Source organism: Phoenix dactylifera, unplaced genomic scaffold (assembly GCF_009389715.1).
Source record: "Phoenix dactylifera cultivar Barhee BC4 unplaced genomic scaffold, palm_55x_up_171113_PBpolish2nd_filt_p 002059F, whole genome shotgun sequence".
Classification (NCBI taxonomy): domain Eukaryota; kingdom Viridiplantae; phylum Streptophyta; class Magnoliopsida; order Arecales; family Arecaceae; genus Phoenix; species Phoenix dactylifera.
In genome coordinates, this window is record NW_024069334.1 from 1 (window position 1) to 20,247 (window position 20,247).

General features: G+C 36.6%; 2 protein-coding genes across 2 annotated transcripts in view; one reads left to right on the forward strand and one right to left on the reverse strand.

Annotated features, from left to right (window-relative positions):
- Positions 1-1,944: 1,944 nt before the first annotated feature.
- On the forward strand, positions 1,945-12,756 carry LOC103705097 (MAR-binding filament-like protein 1). The gene is made up of 7 exons (XM_017842257.3): positions 1,945-2,033; positions 3,092-3,165; positions 3,346-3,726; positions 6,195-8,238; positions 8,764-8,970; positions 9,985-10,329; positions 12,362-12,756. The coding sequence occupies exons 3-6, from the start codon at positions 3,356-3,358 to the stop codon at positions 10,300-10,302; spliced, it is 2,940 nt and encodes a 979-aa protein (XP_017697746.2). The 5' UTR covers positions 1,945-2,033; positions 3,092-3,165; positions 3,346-3,355; the 3' UTR covers positions 10,303-10,329; positions 12,362-12,756.
- A 5,636-nt stretch (positions 12,757-18,392) lies between these two features.
- The window catches only part of LOC120109341 (regulation of nuclear pre-mRNA domain-containing protein 1A-like), a 31,812-nt gene continuing 29,957 nt past the window's right edge, over positions 18,393-20,247 (reverse strand). Inside the window, exon 8 of the mRNA XM_039123092.1 lies at positions 18,393-19,694. Coding sequence (XP_038979020.1) covers positions 18,810-19,694 — 885 coding nt within the window. The 3' untranslated portion in view covers positions 18,393-18,809. The remainder of the gene's footprint in view (positions 19,695-20,247) is intronic.

Below are 20,247 nucleotides of genomic sequence, written 5' to 3' on the forward strand. Positions count from 1 at the left end.
AAATCCTCCGCCAATCATTCTTGTGGAGGGAAACTAAGAGCAATTCAGAGACTGGGGATTGATGAGAGGAGTAAGCTAACGCATTGTTATTGATACCAATCTAATTGGAGCATCCGAAGCAGTTTGTCAGGAGAATAGATGACTGCATTTCAGTGGCATGACTTCATTCTTTTAGTTAGAGCATCCTTAATAACACATTTAAAAGACACGGCGAGGAAAGTGCTGCGATTCGTAGATGGTTAGCACCTCATTTACAATTATGAGAGATCTCTTAGGACGTAAGGGGCGATTGGAGCTTTTCTATTTGGATGCATGTATGAGTATGACCTTGTGGAGCCTTCAAAGACATTACTATGGGTAAGGCACTTAGGCACAGGCATAGCTTGGCCCGGGTTCTTGGTATTCAGGTTCACTTCTACTAGAATGATTTGGCAAGTCTTAATCAACCAATCCTTGAATTTGGTACCAATTTCCCCATGCCATGCGGCATGAAAAAGCTTCCTTTCATAGCATTACTCATCATCTTTTGAAGATGTGGTATCTTTCTAAAAGCTATAGCTGGATATTTGTTGGAATAATCATCTCAAACGAACTTAAATAATCCACAAGTAATTTAATTTAACTGAAACAACCGGTTCCAATGCATAGCTCTTCGACGTCATTTTCTTTCGATCCACAATAAAATAAATAGTACCTATAGGTCGGTCGAAGATGTGTTGTCACTGTTTTTAAAAGAGTTCGCCTTCTTACGTGCACCGAATTTTGGCGATCTCTTTTCAAGATACAATGGACTGTTAAATTTGTAGACGTGCATGGTATTACAAATTTTCTTAAACTCGCCAGGGTTTTTTTTTCGTATACTCGTACACGATAGTCTAGCGAGCGATGAAGAGATGATAGAAAAAGAAAGAAAGCAAGGCTTGAAAGGCTCTTTCTTCGCGTGAAACCGTGAAGAAACAAAGAAGATCTGAAGAATAATAAATGAGAAATAAGAGGAACCTGTTTTCTCTCCTTCTCAATATGACTTTCTATAGGCCTCACCTAGTTGGTCTCTAACATTTTCCTATTCAAGACGGTTTTAAATGAGGCGTCCGTTGAGTTCTTCAACAGACAAATTTTCAAAGGAATTAGCTTAAATGAAAGACAGTTTTATAACCGTTCTTTTCAAATTTCATAACCTCATAGATATTTATGAATATAGGTATAGTCCAACTTGTAATTCTATGATTTTGCTAATTATATTAGCCCAACCCACGAATCGGGCCGGCTCACTCCAAAGCAATTCATAGATATTTATGAATATAGGCCTCAGCTTATTCTGTAACCCAATAATTTTAATAGCCCAACCACTGATTCCATAGGTTTTTATGGGTGCAATCATGGTGCAATCATCCAAACAAGCTTGTAAAGAAAAGATTTTCATCATAGGCTCTCTAAAATTCATGAGAGATCAACCACATCCAAGCCTTATGTAAATAGATACTTAAATTTTAATAAAATTCCGCTTAATTATATAATGGAATTTTGAAAAGAGTGCTGCTACCAAGTAACAAATCAGATTGCCCCTCTCATTGGCTCATGTGGCTGTTAAGGATTGATACAATTCAAGGGCGAATAGCATCCAGACCGATCGATTTCTTGGAGCAATCACCGATTTTTCGCATCGAACCGGTGTATCGAGCGATGTCCTGGACCGGATTTAGCGTTTGCCTTTAGAAAAAGGAAACGGGCACGTGATAAGGGGTATAATTGTGAATATACCTTGAAATCCCCACATCCCGCCCGCCCCCGCACAATCTACCTTGAAATCCTCCAACGCCGCCGTTTCTCTCCGTACTCTCTCCCTTCTCCTTCTATACGAAGAAATTTATGGAAGGAAACAAAAAAAGCTAAAGAGGCAAGGAAGAATTCGTTCGATCGATTCGAGCAAATCGGCAACGTTTTCGCGATCATTGGGAAGCTTTTTTTTTTTTCTTGAATTCTTAAAAGCTTGGAATTCAAAAAAAGCGAGGGATTCGGAGAATGAGCTAACGGTAACTTTCTTGCTCTGAGTGGTTAATGAGAGAATAAATGGGATTCCGAATCCGTTTGCCTTTTATTGATTCCCAAAAAACTCCTCGGTTTTAAGTTTGTTTTCGTTTCCGGGGGGCTTTGGTTTGAGTCCATGGGCGGTAAGCCGAAGAGAGAAAGCTTCGAGGTCCTTTTCTTTTCTTGATTTCTGAGTCGTTTCTGGAGTTTATTCAAGTTCTAATTCGTATTCTTTTGAATTTTCTTGGGGGTTTTGTATATTGGATGTTTTTTCTTCACACGTTTTGTTTGGTTTTTTTCCCGAGATGTTAGATTAAGGAATTCGTGGATTTTATTTCGATGATATTTTAATCGAATGATTTCGGTTGGAGTATCGTACCGTAGCTCGTTCTTGATTTTATTTTTTTGGTAATTCTGAATATTAGTTTTTTATGGTTCACGAGAGCATAGTGAAAGGGAGTTTTTTTAAAAAATAATTGGGAGAACAAGATTTGATTTATTTGTAATCTGATTATGTGAAGAACATGTTATGTGGATTAACCAAAGTTTCTTTTAAAAAAATATTTTAGAAGCTCTATTTTTCTTCTTTTTCTTTCTTAGTATTTCTTCTGTGCCCTTGAATTAAAAAAAAAAAAGGTTGTTGAACTCTATATTAGGACCATTGTTTGAAACTTTTTTTACTTTTGTATCACTCTTTTATAATATTATTCCCTTTGGATGTTCCAAAGGGTGGGGATGTTCGTCTTTGTCTCATCTGGGTTTGTCCTGTTTCTATCATTGCTGCATCTAGTAAATTCTTATTAAGTCTTTGCTTAAGATTCTTCTTAAGTTTTATACATGTATTTAGTTTCTGCTTCTGGTTTTGAACATATTTTACATCACAAACTATGTTTTTATAGATTTTACTGACTCGGGTTTCTTCATATCCTCAGATGGGATTCTTTCACATCTTGACTGCTTCTTTTGTCTCTCTTGCTGATTTTTCTCCTGATTGCTTACAAAAGGACTTTTGTTTGACATCTGACAATTCTAGCAATCTTCTATGTCCTTATATCTCATCCAGGATAAGTGATTCTTACACGGCCTCCATCTTTTTACTTGAGCTTGGTGGGGTTTAAAAGAGGTTCTTCAACTCTTGTAAGACCTGTATTTCAACATTTATATATGGGTTCTAAGCTAATTTTTTGGTTTTTTGGGTTTCACATGGTTTTTCTACTCTTATTTTGCATATATTTCTTGATCAAGGATTCCACTAGTCTCCTGATCGAAACTGTTGAAAGATACTTCCTGTGCCTCACATGGAGCATAAATATACAGGGTTTCAGAAATGAGGAAGTTCTTTTCCTTTAGATCTTCATCATCCAGCAATGCAAACAGAAACCCAACACCTACAGCTCCTGTATCTTCCAGAAAGGTCAACAGCTATCAGGAGACACCATGTCAGAATGGTGCAAAAATTCCAGTGGTTGAAAAGATTCAGGATGGCTCTCAAATGCTCAAGTACTCTGCTTTTAAGCCAGTGAATCAACACCAGGAAAGTGATATTTCATCTTGTTCGCTTCATAGAAGGAGCCTTTCGTTTTCCTCTGCAATTCAAAGTGGCACAGGAGAAGGAAATATGTGTTATTTAAGCAATTTAAGCAGATCACCATCTAGCTGTGGAAGTTCACCCTGTCATGTCACCGAATGCCATGCACGGTAAGTGTATTATACCTATTAGTTACTGAATCATATGTTTTCTGTTCCTAGAGGTTTTCTCTTCATTCTGTTTGATCATTTTTTTCACGCTGAATTGTGATTATTAGGATGTTTTCTTAGTTTCAGATGAGGCCAACTTATAGACTGCAATTTGTATGCATGCATGAAACAGCACTTGCATCTTGTAGGCACTCTTAGATTTCTAGTTTTAATTAACTAAACAGGTAATTTGATTATTTATTTTTATGGTTAAGGGTTCTTATATCTAGATCAGCTCCCACAAAGATACTTTTATGTGTTTATTTTAGTGTCGCATCATTTGTTGAATAAGATATGTACTGCATAACTACATTATCGAGCTTTACATGCTTTCTCTCTCCCCAGTGAATTGACTAGGGACCACTGATACATTTACATCACTATGATGATGTTCTTGGGTAGAAGTGCTTTTAAGGCATTTCTGTCCGTTTGCTCCACCTACATTCATTAGGAGAAAAATGGACTTATAAGTTGTGATTGTCAAGCAGCTAGGATATCATGATCTATAAATTTATCAAGCCAACTCCCCAAACATGAAGTCTGGTGATGCCAATGCATCTGCACTTGTGATCATGCTTAGACTGGCATAACCCCATATTAAGCTTAATTTACTTTAGATTGCTGCTTAGTCACTTGCATGGTACTCTAATTGTTTTGATAATCAAGGATAACTCATAACGAATAAATAGTTTTAATTGATATATGTGTATATGCTATATGGTTGTTATATTTTTGCTTGCTATGCCTTTTTTATTAAATCCTTATGTTTTCTAATTCTTCTACGTCCTCTTCTGCAAGAATAAAGAACATTTCCTTTCTTTGTTGCTCTAAGTTTTCGGATGCATGTGCCTCTACAGAACTTCATAGTTCATAGTATGTTGAAATTGGAAAGAATTGGCTTTCACTGCAGTTGCATGCTGTCACTTCCTACTCGTAATTTTTTCCCTTAATTTTAACCTAAGATGTGGAAGTAGCGATTTTATTGGATATTTTATTTATTTTCACCTTCCTTGTCATAATAGCTGATGCATGTTGCTTCATCAACAGGTTAAAAGTTATAAAATATAATGCTTTGATTTGCTGAAAATGGCATTTGTATCACCTTTAGTTCTTTGATTGCCTTCATACTTTCCCTTATATAAGAATCAGATAAAATTGAAACATATAAAATTCAATTAGTAACATATGTTGCATGATAATGATGACCCAACAATACAGGGCAGCTTGGTTGCCTTTTATATTTCTGAAAAGAAATTATGATAACATTTTCTTTTTGCTGTAAAATGGAAGATGGGTGGATGAGAATTCTGATTTTTGCAGAAGTCATTTTTCAGATTTATTAACTTTTTATTGCTTTTAATAAAACAGTTTTTAGGAAAAATGACATACTTATTTCTAAAATCACCTTGTCTCTGATGTAAAACAGACGTTATGTGGACAGGCATTAGCCTCTTATTATAGAACTTGGGGAACCAGCATTTTAGAATTTTTAAAATATGTTCCTCAGCAAGATTTGTGATGTTGCAGATTGTGCTGTCTTGACTTTCATCATTCTTAGATATTATGCTGGGGAAGCTCAAGTAAACTTTAATTTAAAATTACTTAAACTGTCATGTTTACCTTGTTAGCAATTTTTTGGATATGGGCTTCTCATTGATAGCAAATTTTTCGAAAAAAGTACATTCCTGCTGTAATTCACTATTATGTGGGATCCCTATTATCCAACTCAAAAAAGATTAACTCTATAAGAGTTACACCATTTGTAAATTGAACCTGAACCTGTATATATACACATATATAAATATATACATATATACATATATATCTATATCTATCTATATATATATATATATATATATATATATATTATATATATATATATATATATATATATATAATATATATATATATATATATATATATATGTACACACATATATATATATATATGTATGTATGTATGTATGTATGTGTGTGTGTGTGTGTGTGTGTGTGTGTGTGTGTATATATATCTACACACACACACACACATACATACATATATATATGTGTACATATATGTATCTGTATGAATATATGTAAATAAATATGTATATATATGTAAATATATATATACATATACATATATATGAATATATATATGTATATGTATATATGATGTGTGTATGTATGTATTTATATATGCATATAAATACTATCTCCTTCTCAGACATGTACATGTGCTTGTGCACTAGGACTCACAAATGTGATCGTCTTTAGACATGAAGTACACTTGCTTATGATGGATTCTACTTTGCCCTCCCAAATTAAAAATGTTTCTTAGTCATATAACTAAACATCTGGAGATGCTCCTTATTTGGTGTCTCCAATGTTAAATTTCTTATCTTGTTTCAAACTGTTTGATCTGACTGTATCCCCTTTTTACCTTAGCTGCAATCCTCAGAATGCAGAAGGTTGTACAACACCTAAAAGAGGTGGTCGATCTGCAGTTCGTCATTTACATGCTGTTGAGAAACTAGATTCTCCTTGTTCATCCAAAGGTTGTCAGTGTTTATCAGGAAATTCACCTTACAAGTCTCCAATTCCACTAAGATGCAGGGCTGCTTGCCTAACTCAGGTTTTAGATAAAAACAAAATTCTAGACCACTATGTTGATGGAGAGCATCAGGATGTCAAATCCCAGAAGGATTCTCAGAACCATTTTCCTGATACTGAAAATGATTGTTGTCCAGCAAAGAATAAAGCATTTCCCTGCTCAGGAAGACCACCACGCGCTCAATGTACGGCGCCATCTTCACCATCATATAGCAAAGAGAACCTTAGAACCTACTCATTTAGAGAAGTAAAAGATATCCGACGCCACCTTTCTGCAAGAGATTGGAAAAGAGATGATCTCGTGCCAGCATCCCCACAGAGGCATACAAAAAAGACTCCAGAGAATCCATTGCATGCATGGCATGAGAGATCTATGATGAAATCACAAGATTATGACTCTGAAACTATTACAACAATTGAAGATATATATGAGGATTCATCAGAACATTCAAATGACATTGACCACCATTGTTCTACTGATTGCTCTCGGCCTTATGAGAATTTTAACGACTATTGTAATGAGGAGTCATTGGGTTTTCAAAGTCCAAATTGTTTTCTCAAAAATGTTTCAATGGACAATAAAAATGATAAATTCACAAGTCCTGTGCTATTGGAATGGGATATAGGCCAAGAGTTACTTAAAAAGGTGAAGGAGGTAGAACAAATTGTCATGCTTCTATCTGAGGAAGATTTGGAGCTGGAAGAACTTCAGAACTGCAGTTTAAATGCACCAGCATTGCTGCAGACAATTAGGAATATTAGTGAAAACAGGAAAAGCTTGGCAGTTGAGCTCTTATCACAGATAAAGTTCCGACTTGCAGAGAGGTCCGATGCAAAAGAGGGATTGAAACAGGCTAAGTTAGAACAAGACATTCGAACTAGGAGGCTAGAAAAGGAGAAGATTGAACTGCAATCAAGCTTAGAAAAGGAATTGGACAGAAGGTCCAGTGACTGGTCCTTGAAGCTTGAAAAGTTTCTATCTGATGAGCAGAGGCTTCGGGAACGGGTAAGGGAACTGGCAGAGCAAAATGTATCTCTTCAGAGGGAAATATCTTCACTTAAAGGGTTTGAGGTGGATACAAGAAATCAGATTTTGAATTCTGAAATGCAAGTAAATGATCTGACAGCTAGTTTGGAGCAAGCAAGGACAGAGAACCACGACCTCCATCAAGCCTTATCACAGTTGCAGGAACGCTTAAATGGTGCAGAAGAGGATCAGGAGTTTATCAGAAGAAGCTACAAGGAGAAAGAGAGGGAGAACAAGGAATTGCAGAAAGTGGTTGTACAGTTGCAAAGGGTGTGCACTGAACAAGATAAGACAATTAATGGTTTGAGACAGGGCTTTACTGATGAAATTGCAAAGCAATCAATAGAGAGAGGCGATCATGAAAGAATGTTGCAGATGGAGATATTAAGATTGACAGGTGTGGAACAAAACCTAAGGAAGGAGGTAGAGACTTTGAGGCATGAACTGGAATCCCTGAGGCATGAGAACATGGGCCTCTTGAATCGCCTGCATGCTACTGGAAATGGCTATGGGTTCTCCGCAGTTAAGCTTGACCAGGAGCTTTGTGCCCAAGTAGATTTCTTGCAGCATAAGGGCTTGTCCTTGCTCCATGATTTTGATCAACTTACTGGTGAGTTATTGAGCTTTATAAATTGCCAGAAGAAGTGTGAACATGACCAAGAAGCTAACAATGATTTTGATGGATATCCATTTGCTGACTACACTATGAAATATCAGAGTTTAAGGAGAGGACGTGAAAATTTTAGAAGAAGTATGCAAACAATAGCAGCAATTTTAGTCGATAAGTCCAGTTCACGAGCATTGGATTGTCAGTTAGAAACTACAGAACATGTCGGGTCACAGCATTCAAAGGTATAATCCACTTTTTATGTTTTTATACTTTTACAGCCAAAATCGAAATTTTGATATTCTAAATCCATCCCCAGTTTTAATATTACATCAGGAACTGTATAAGTATCTTTGTAATCTGGACAGTTGATATTTGAAATGCCTGTCCAGTGTAGCCTTGTGATTACTGCATGAAATACTAGACAGATTATTCTAGTACATATTGGTGGCATATGTGTGGACATGTGATCCATTGTCTGCTTCTTTCTTCATGCCATCACTGGGGCGGAAGCTATGATATGAGGAGAAAGTATACAGATGGATGGCACCTGCCCACGTATGTGTCTAGGAAGAACTTAAATTTTCAGTGTTGGAGCTGGAATATAATATAAATAGTGATAGTAACAAAAGTTCTACTAATTTGTGGATTAAAATCAGTGTGCAGTTTCGTGATAATAGGCCTCTGTGAAGATCCTTCCCTACTGATGGTATCTAGGATTTTTCTCTTGAAATCCTTTTTTGCCTGATGTTTTCATTCTCCTTGTATAGGATCAACTAGAACATGAATTGATGGCAGAAACTATGCTAACGAGAGTACTGCGAGAGAAGCTATGCTCTAAAGAACTGGAAATTGATCAACTAAAGGCAGACTTGGCTTCTTCAATAATGGTTCATGATGTCTTGCAAACTGAGATTCAGAGGCTGCAGGACGAACTATCCGGTCTCACCCACAAGATGAAGGATACAGAGCTTCAGGTGTGGCATCATCTGCTAAACATATCTTCCATTAGTATTATCTTGTTAACGATATGGATGTGTTGTATATTTGTACATTATAATAACCATATGCTGACAGTTTCCTAAACATATCAAGAATTAAAGGTATAAGTAAGGGACGTCTACATATTAATGGCATCGCAAAAAGCTATACAGCTTGAATTGTGTTTCTAGAATTGACAGCCGTATTCTTCCATGTTCACAATATATTTGATGTGTATGTCTATTAATGGCATCGCAAAAAGCTGTACAGCTTGAATTGTGTTTCTAGAATTGACATTCATAGTCTTCCATGTTCGCAATATGTTTGATTTGTATGTGCCTTTATTTTATGATATGTATGTCGGTGTGTCTAATTCTGCTGCTCGCAATCTCGGTCAAGCATTTTATAAATTATTATTTTTAAAGCTGATTGGATGTGGCAACCTGATTTTACATGTTGAATAATTAACCAGTAGCTGGCATAATAATAAAGCATATGGATGTACATATGTTTCATACACAACTATACATAAATGTACTTGTAACTTTTTTCAATTTCTTTTTAAATTTTTCATCTGTTGTAAAATTACATCTTTTGCTTTCTCACGGACTTCTTTTTATAGACCAAGAAAATGTTTTCCCATCTTTTGTCTTTTTGAGTGTCTTGATCTAAAAATTACATCATACAAACTTACCAGCAAAGCATTTATAAATTATATCAATAGACCAGCAGATGCATCCTATTTGCTTTGAAGATGATAGCATTGTTCAGTGTCAGTCTATGTCTTAATGAAAAAATCTACATGGTCCATTGTTAGCAGCAAAAATTATTTAAGTACATGGGCAGATGCCTGTCACCATTCTGCGCTTGGCTTTTTGTCTTCTATTTAAAACAGAATTGAGCAAGGTTATAGTGGTATGTGTTAGCTACTAATTAGCCATTTAAACTATGGTATTTTCTCTGATTTATTTGTTTTATCTCGAATAATTGTAAGTGATAATAATAAACAGATGCTGAAGAAAGATGAAAGCATCAAGCAGCTCCAGCATGATCTACAAGAGTGCACAAAGGAACTGACTGCAACTCACAATATACTTAGAAAAGTTTCTGAGGAGAGGGACCATATGTGGGAGGAGGTGAAGCGTTCGAGAGAGGCAGTTATGCTTCTGAATCATGAGGTCCTTTCTCTTAAAAAGAAAATTGAAAAACTTGAAGAAGATGTTCTCACCAAAGAGGGCCAGATTGCTATCTTGAAAGACAGCCTTGGTGACAGGCCATTTGATATCATCTGTAGTCCTAGATCGGTGAAAGAATTTTCACTGGAATGAGTACAAATTAGATGAAGGCTGATGAATGTAAGTTCGTTCTTAATTTTTTTGGTGTTGGTTTCCTTTTCCTTCTATTTTAACATGCCTTTCTTGTTTCTTTATTGGGTAAGGTGAGAGTGCCTATTGCTGTTAAAGTTTTTCTTGTCATAAACTACATGTTCTTTCATAGTATTTTTTGGAAGGGCTTATTGCTTAGATTTAAAAGAAGCAACTGTTCAAGGAGAGCTTGTTTCTCTCTGCTCTTAATTTACAATATTTTTATTTTTCTATGGACCATATATTTCCTAATTGTGTATGTACTCGTTTCTTTGTACAAGGCAGTTGTATAAATAAAAAACTTGGGAATGTACATGATGTTTAGATGCATCTGATGGGCTAGGCCAATTATATGAACATTCTAAGAAGTTGATCATGAACCTCAAATGGTTGTTAGTTATGTGTTTTGGTAATGGTGTTGACTATAACCTAGGCTGTTGATGATTGTTTGGTTTGCAGGCATGCTGTTTTGGTTTAGGTCCAGGAAAGCAAGAAGATGGTGAAGGTTATACAGTTAGGGTAAATGCTTTCTTAGGGTTTTTTTTTTGTCTTTATTAGATTGCACTAGACCTATGGATGCTTTTATGGATCTGTTGATCTAAATTAAGGTCGGTTAGTGATGGGTGTGGATGCTGAATACGATTTTCAGTGGTCATATTATGGTGAAGAGAGGGAACTTGCTTAGAACTGTGTACATTGCAGGACTTAAGAGACAAGTTTTGAATAATGTCAATGAGTATACTAACGGAGTTATCATCTTTGGCTTTCTAAGAATTTGCCCCGTACAGGTAGAATAGGGCCTCATAGCTTCTACAGTTTTATTGCCGCATGTATAATTTATAAAAGAGTTGTATTCATCAAATAAAACTAAAGCTATGATAAGAATTTTGGCTTGCCCCTTATACTATTAACAAAAAAAAGGTATGCGTTGCTATACTTGAAACCTTTGAATTCACTTCTCCAGTCCAAAAAGGAATCCTAATCCTCTCAATCTATGGACCTATTTTCCAAAAGACTAAATGACTAATTAAATGGAAAGCTTACTTGGAGCTGATAATTAAATAAAATAATGAGAAATGTGCATAGTTGTTCTATGTATTGCTTTTGTGCACATTCCTTAGAGACTCTACCGACAATTTTATAAATTAACAATGAGACCCTAAATGTTGTATGAGTTAGAAGGTTGAGCAAAAAAAATGTTCTAAGTAAAGAAGTTGAATGCGATGGAAATAAGAACATTGATATGAATGTGGTAATGCTATGAAGGATAGAGTTAGGTTATGCTAAACTAGGATGTTATAAGCAATGCTTTGGAAATCAGAGGAGGTCTCAGTGAAAGAGAGGTACTTAAAATGTTTTGAAGGATCTAGAAAGTGGGCTGAAAGGCCTAAGCTGGCATGAGTGGAAGTTGTGAGAAGGACTGTGGAAAACTTTTTGCTAATAATAAAGATAACAATTAAGACAAGTTACTGGAAGAAACGATTCATAAAGCTAACCTCAAAATGACGGTTTTGGATATAGATTTGAACATATTGACCTTTTTGCTTTGAGTGTATAGATATCTTGCCTGATATAAAGTTGTAGACTTGTATGTGCATATTCTATGTGAGTACCTGCACTTATCTTTTGTAAATTTAAAAGTGGGTATGTGTCGTGCATTTACTCCAATACATGCTTCTCGAGCTTTCCACACACATCTATGAAACTTGTGTAAATAACCAGCATGAATACCGAAAAATTGGTAGTGATACATAGGAGACCCAATTTCTCACCAGGACAAAAAAAAGACCTTAGCACCAGCAGCAACGTGCACATCTGTCATACAATAATACATTATTCAACAGCAATTCTGTACTAATCACTATGTGAGAAATACCTGATTGGCTTTTTAATTTAAATTGCAAATCTTGCATTTGATCATCCTATATAGAGTAAGTTTTAGCAATTTAACACATCAAAACGATATTGATGTTCGCAATCAACTGATTCTGCTTTGAGCATAATTCAGGCTTTGATTTTACAGGTTCCTTTTATTGGGATGTTGTTCTAGGCTTCTCGAGCTTATATCAAATTTATCAGAAGAAATCTTTCAATGTTTGACAGTGTCTGGGTAAACAACCGCTGTTGATAGAAACAAATTGTACTTTTCATATATTTTGTTTGTCATTCTTGTGTTTTTCATTGATTGAACACTTACAGGTAAGTTTGTTGGTGTCGTTTTTTTTCTTTAGTTTCTTTTATAGCTATCCAAATGTTTAACGGAGAAAGATTACTGATACAGAAAAATGGGGGTTGTTTGATATTTTTTGTGTACATAAATGAGTCCGATGGCAAACTTTATGCAATAAATATTGTGTTACTGGATTTCTAATTTTTTTTAAAAAATATATTATTGTTCCTCTCTTGGGGGATTGGCTACTTAGGCCTGAAAATACTGTTATTTAAAATGACCAAGAAGCAAATGGCCGTCCTAATGATAGGCCTCTTTTGTATCAATGTTTCCCTCTTCTCGTTTTGGTATACAAGATCACTTATACCGTAAATTGTGAAGCCAAGATCAACATTGGTCATATGGAATGTCACAAGAATTTTTGTTGAGAAGTATAACAGCCTATCATGGCAGATATATTACCATTCGTTTGTTCGTTCATGGCACAATTTATATGTAGTTAACCTTCATATGTACTTCAAAATAATTATGGATTATACTTTTGTGAATTGCCAATAAAATATCATATGATCAATAATGCTGCATTCTTGTAAGATCCTATTCATGCAGGACGAGGCAGTCTTTAATATAATGTGCTGTGAACAAAGGAAGAATATAGACAGATGTGGAAAATGTTCAGTTCATAAAATTGTCCCGATTTTCTCTTTTGATGCTTTTTAGAGACAAAAACTCTTATGTTTTTCAAATCTCTCCTGAAGACTGGAGAAATACAGAGATGTTGTTGTGTTTGTACTCCTTTTGATTGCCCTCCTATCATGTATTCAAGGAATACTATAATATCTGAAAGTAGGTTAAAAATACAAGCATCCTTATAATAGTAAAAATCAGCAGAGATAACCTCACTAGTGATGCAATGATAGAAAGGAAGATGCTGCATAACAGAAAGAAAGCTACTATTTTGAGGAAGTATCATTACATATTTGTCCTTTGGGATGGATGCTGGTTTTAGGCATGTGAGTTCTACTAAGAAGCTTGAAAATTTCTGAAACCATGTTCCATATGCTATCCACCTCTGTGGATCTTGAGAGAAAAACAAAGAAGAAATCCTTGGGGAAATATCGAAGTTGAGGCCTAAATGATTGAGTCCAGCAGAGAGGGTATGGTTAGAACTTGGCAGTCAAACTTAGCGTAGGCGAAATGACCTAATTTTTAAGTCTGACACTCTCTTCCATTTTGCATGTGAAAGTCTATATACTGGTTTCTTCCCTCCAGTGCCATGGCATTTTCATTTGGAATCTACAGGCCAAGGGAATCCAGAACATGGTACTTCTATGTCTTAACCTGATTGGTGTTCTGATATGTACCCTGGAAAGCTGGCTAACCCAGCTAACCTAAGCTAAGCCAGCTCATCTAAATCTAGAGCTGCTTGCAATATAAATATCAGGGGCTACTGTTTGATATCAGTGGCATGGTCACATGACTCCTATAAACTATTGTGATGAGGATTGTGAGGGGATCAGAGATATGAATAGTCAATTGAGCATCACATGATCAGCCACTTCCAAGTCCCAAGCTATATTAGAAAACAAAGAATGGATTATTGTTTATGATCACTGCAGAGGGAAATTTATTTGTAGATTCATATTAACCTGTAATAACCTCTATGTGTTGCTCAGTTGAAAAGTCTAATAATGCAGCACCGAATTCAGAGGTTTGGTGGAAATGATAGGAACGGATTAACAATACAGCTGAATCTTGTTTTTTTGTTGTTGTTACTATCCATAATCATGAAGGGGATTTCACTGAATTGATATACCTTAGTTTAAAATAATGAGGAGTGCCTTGGTTATGCTTATGACTATTGTTTCAAAAAGATGAGCGTAAGTGAGGCTTGTTTGTTATGGTAGTCACGTACCGTGTGATGTAGAATGGACTGAAATGGCATGCTTCAATATTGGGAGTTATTTTAAATTTTCCCTGCTTCAATGCTAACATCCATGTGATGCCTAAATTTCACATGACACAAAGCAGGCTATGATCCAAATTAAATTGGGTAGCTCACAATTGAAGGATAAATACAATTTTGTTAACCATGCTTTTGTGTAATCCTCTTGTCACATGGTATCTCCTGCCTCTCAAATACTCCGCTCTTTGTTCAGTGAGCTGAAGTGTAATTTTTCTTTTATCTATTGCCTTTATTAAACTTGTCTTTGTAAGGTGTAATAGTGGGCTCAGAGATCTTATATAAATGGACTCCACCATCATCTTTTAACCATCCCAACCAACCATGAAAGCCATCTTCAGAGCTTGCTATGTCCTTTCTGTTTTAATCCTCCTGCATTTCTATCTTAGCTTTCCATCACCTTCCTCCTTCCAGAGCAAATCTCTAGGAGAAAAGGTCCACTTCAGGAGGCTGTTAGACCCTGTGGCTGCCAACTCTGTTAGTCTGAAAGGCTTCCATGCAGCGGTAGACAAGCAACCTGAGATAGAGGTCAGTGCAAGCTTGAGGAGGCTGCCACCAAGCAAGTCAAATCCAACGCAGAATTAGAAGAAAGATTAACAGGAAAGAGAAACATTCTCTTCCAATATTTTTGCACTGAGCTTTAATTCCTTCTTTGTATTTTATGACTTTGTAGGGGAGTTTGCTCCTTGATCTTCTGCTTTAGCTTTGATGACTTTAAAGAGTTTTCTTTGTAGGCCATGCTAGGGTAGATGACATTGGAGGTAAACTTGTAATGTTTATGCAAGAGATCGAAATATTGATTCTCTTATCGGATGACAAGACCATCAGCAATCTACTACACAGTTACTAGGAAAGTAAATAGAAAATGACATTTTACTAAATAGAAAATGCAACTTGCAAGATTAGTTCATATCTAAATTTTGTGTTCGAAAGTAATGACATTTTACTCATTTGAACGGCAATCTTGTTCATTCCCCATTAAAATATACCAACTTTTTTTCTTGTAAGACCCTTCTAGGGAAAAGATAGTAAATGGTGCCACTAACTTTTTAAGTGATTATGATTTTTTAATTCATTTTTCAAAGGTATTCTACTGAATAAATGTAAAACTTAGGCTAGTTGAAAGGATAAAAGATACATATATGATTATTTTTTTTCTTGTATAGGAAATGGTATCATGATACAATTATGATTTTTACCAATAAAATGATAGAATTGATATTATTTGGTGATATAATCAAATACCATAAGAGACACCCCTTCTATTACACAAAAATTAAAGAATAAAAGACTCAAATTTCGTATGGAAGAACCACAGAATGAGGACCATGGTGGCAACCACAGAATGAGGACCATGGTGGCCGTCCTCATCTGCAGAAATTATCATTTTAGATAATTCTATAGATATCCCTGGTTTCACCAATTATTCACCACCTAATAACATAGTAACTGCTCAGGTAAACTAATTCGGGAAACAAGAGCAATATGGAAGTGAAAATGGAAAACAATTGTTAAGAAAAGATCCTGGTATAGGAAATAGAAAATGTAATTAGTAAATAGATAACTAAATTGCTGGAAGGATTCAAACTCATGACCTCCAGCCAATTTAAGCTTCGATATCGTGTTAACTAACTAATTGAACCCAAAAACTTGATCTCATAGGAAAGGATCAACAATGTATGTCAGGATTAACGCTTGTCCCATCCCTTTTTCAGTGATACATTGTAAGCATTTTTTCCTAGAAATTTCTTTTCCATGTTCAGATTTTGGAGCAAGTTTCTCAAAAGAATCATTTTAATTTCCCTGAAAAATCCAATGTAGGTATGAAACTGTATTCTTGGTAAGTCTAGTACCAGAAAGGATATTATAGTAAAAAAAAAAAAACTCAGCGATTTTCTTCCCTGATTTGAGAACAAGGCCATGAGATGAAGCTTGGTAAGCTTCGGAAACCACCCGGTCTTACTAGTTATTCTTCAGACAAAATTACTTAACTTCCTTTCAATCGCCAATTTATTGTAAATCTTGGTTGGTAAAAATTAAAAGCATAATTTTTCTTGTTGTTTCACATTTTTTGTTGTGTTTCTCGCGAGGGCATCTCTTTCTAAGATCTAATATTCCGAATGAAGGAGGTGAGTTTTTTAATTCATATCCCACGAACTCACTCCGGGACGCACTGGATGAACTGGAAAAGTATAAGGGAACAACAAATCCAGTCTATAAAGGCGGATAAAAGGCATCTCTTTCTAAGATCTAATATTAAGGCAACATGCCCGCCTCCCTATTTTTTTCGTACAAGTGATGCACATGTCATCTGTCTTTCTTGCTGGAAGCTTGTGGCTTGAGCTCCCAGTCCGTAACCACCACGCGTTTCCCAAATTAGCTACTTGCGACCAAAAAGATTTATTAAAAAGGTATTATTTGAATTTTGTAGTCCTGTGGTAGGCTAGTTTTGTATAAACACCAAAGTTCTTCTCTTAATGCAACTAAAGCACATGACTCCTCTCTCTCTCTCTCTCTCTCTCTCTCACACACACACACACACACACACACACACACACACACACACACACACACATATATATACACACACACACACACACACACACACACACACACACACACACACACACATATATATATATATATATATATATATATATATATATATATATATATATATATATATATATATATATATATATAAGTTACGGAGTTCAAATCCAATTATAAATATTACAAGAATCTAACTACATGCGCATGTGTAGTCCCAATCCCTTATGTGCTATAAAAATTTCAAATAGGCCAAGAAATCCTAACAATATTTTCTGGCTCAGTTATTTTCAGTAAAATTGTACTATTACAAATGGCATCAATGCAGATTTGGACTATAGCTCACACATGACTAAGATATGCTACAAACTTAGAGAGCATGTCTACATAGATATGTATGTAATCCTATGTCGGTTATACGTTGAAAAGATCTTTGGGACCAAAAAATTTTAATAATATTTTTTAGTTATTTTTTTTAGATAAAATTTTTGGTCACGCATCCTCAAGCATTAGAATCTAAGTACTGTAGTGTATAGGTGGGTCGCCTTTCCCTTCCCGTGAAAAAGAACAAAAAAGCAAAGGAAGCTTTAGGCTTTTAACATGGCGAGAAGTACTCGCCAGTCACTTCAATGTCTTTTCTTAAGCAACGTTAAACTGAGGGGGAACTTATCCAATACGGTTGAAAGAAATTGAAGCCAAGACTCCGGTGCATTATTTGCTAAATGCGTTGAAATTTCTTGGCGCGATTTGAATCAAATAGATGGTCTCTTTCTTAGTTAGGGGTGGCAATAGGTCCAGTTGGGCTGGGTTCAAATCAGGTCGAGCCAGGTTCGGGTTCTCTCAAAATACAGCTTTTTTGTAACCATGTTGAAAAATTGTAAACCTGCCCAATCCATTTGTTTCATATAAATCCATATCCATCTACCTCAGTTACATTTTTGTTTCCCAGTTATCTTCCAAAGTTTTTCATTTTTATTTGTATCCGAATTTTGGGGATAAATTTGTGTGCTAGAGAAGTCGAGACCTTATAATTGTGAACCCAAACAAAAGAGACACCATCATCGTCTTGTCCTGCTGGTACCTTGTGGATAGATCAACCAGCAACACGACTCCACTTATTTTCGTTCCAGCTTCTGGATCTTTTATTAATTCCTCGCCTTGAGCGCCAAACAAAGCATTTCTTGGTGCAAGCTGTTCTGGTATCAAAGCGACAGCAAATAAACCATAATTATGACATCCAGGCCCAGACATCCTTTGGACATTAACAACCGTGTCAGGGACAAACCAAGAGCCATTCAAAACCACAACCATGTCAAGGGTTCACAAGCATCTAAGCAGATTTTCTTTAAACCTCTATGATGGTCTAGTCCATGACAACTAATCTTGAAGGCTATGCTTGCATTGGTTCAAAAAACAACATTATCAGTGAGAAGTGAGAAGACGAGGGTTGTAGCAATAAGTACACCTCTTCTCTTAATTCCATCAACAGAAAGTGGGTCATCCTCCAGTGAGAACCAAAAAAAAAAAACCTAGACTGTTGAGCTTACAAAGAATGGAGACATGCATGTCCCCACAGACTTCTCAGGAGATCTCAGATTGTCATCTGTGACCACTTTAACAGATAATAAACCCATACTTCTGTCAACAGACATTTCCATCAGTGCCGATCCTACTCTGCCTTGACTATATCTACCTATTCCACTAAATATGTCACCCAAAAAAGGGCTACTAATATACATATTAAGACAGATTGGGTCATGTGGAAGAACCGAAGCCATTATACACTTTTCATTGCCGTTGGACAGGCGGAGTTGTCTGCACTTGCCCATACAAACCAATTCCCGAAGACTGGTAAAACCCTGCTGTAGCTGATTGCAGCTGCTGCTGCTGCTGCTGCTGTAGCGGTGGCGGAGGTGGAGCACCAGGTCTTGTCAACCCCATTGATACATGGGTTGGCAGAGGTGGCGGCGGGGGAAGAGGGTTACCCACATAACCAAAAGGTACCATACCTACCATCATTCCACTAGTCTGTGCATACTGCTGCTGCATGGGTGGTGGTGGCACTGGTGGCAAAGGTGGCGGAGGTGGTGAAAATGGTTGAGTTGCATGGGACATTGGCTGCATACTTGTGGCCGAGCCTTGGGGCAGTGCAAGAGGAACAGATGTCATTTGCTGCGGTGACTGATGCTGAACCTGTCCGAAATAGGAGCCATTACTCATATCAGAGACAGTCATGGGCTTCTCGAGTCTGGGTCTTTTATCCACTGAGAAAATGGGTGGGCTGCTCGTAAAGACTCCAGTACTTAGACCACTATTTTTGGAAGCGGCTTCTTCAGCAGCCAAAGATGATAAAATAGAGGTCAGCACCTGTGCTGAGGAAGATGAAGCAGTGAGCTTTGCTGCGACAGCTGCTGCTGCTTTCTTTTGCTCCTCTTCTGCACTGCTTAAGGTACTTGCAAAAGTTGTCACAGGTTGTGGTGGTTGAACTTGCAGGGTGATGGGTTTTGTGGCGGATGGGTTGGGTTCTGTTGCAGTTGTTGTTTCTGGTGGAAGAGTTATGATTGGCTGGGTCATGTTCGGAGGGGTGAGGCTAGGGCCGGGACCATTGCTGGTGGTGGCTGAACCAAGTCTCTGCCTCATGTTGCTGGCATGTTCGATCTCAGCTTGAGCAACCTGTAAATGAAGTAGGAACATTCAGACAGGTGTGAATGCAAGCAACAGTGGTTTCACAAAAGATATAGGTCCAAGTCTCAGCATGCAGAATGTGGATGATACTTAAAACTAGATTTAGTCCGCTCCCCTTTGCTAAGAAAGATGGAAAGGAGCAAAAGCCAACGACTAATCATGATAGGGGATGAAAAAAAGTCCTAATATTCCCCCCCCAAAAAAACATGGGCATGGATCAACTCATCCATTCTAATAGTGTGAGCAAACATGATCATCCAATCATCATGGTTTATTTGCTAAGTGTGAAAAGAAATAATTCAAAACTGAGTTGAGAAGTTTCAGCCAATATTAAAGCAGCCAATATGATTTCATTCTAAGAACCGATACAACTGTTGCAAATCTCACAAACTGATATACATACATGATCCTTCAAAATCCCTATATATGATCGTTTCAAACTGCACATAAGGACTAACCCCAGTAAACAGCCTTCACCCAAGGGTGGGGCCTTACCTTTATATGCTGCTCTTGGTTTCCGGAGCTTTCATTTTTTGATGGC

What these genes read in the sequence shown, in the direction of transcription:
- LOC103705097 (XM_017842257.3), top strand. Translation starts at nt 3,356, where the DNA reads ATGAGGAAGTTCTTTTCCTTTAGATCTTCATCATCCAGCAATGCAAAC. An exon ending in GTCACCGAATGCCATGCACG is followed by an intron (nt 3,727 to 6,194) that starts GTAAGTGTATTA and finishes TTTTTACCTTAG; the next exon opens with CTGCAATCCTCAGAATGCAG. An exon ending in TGAAGGATACAGAGCTTCAG is followed by an intron (nt 8,971 to 9,984) that starts GTGTGGCATCAT and finishes AATAATAAACAG; the next exon opens with ATGCTGAAGAAAGATGAAAG.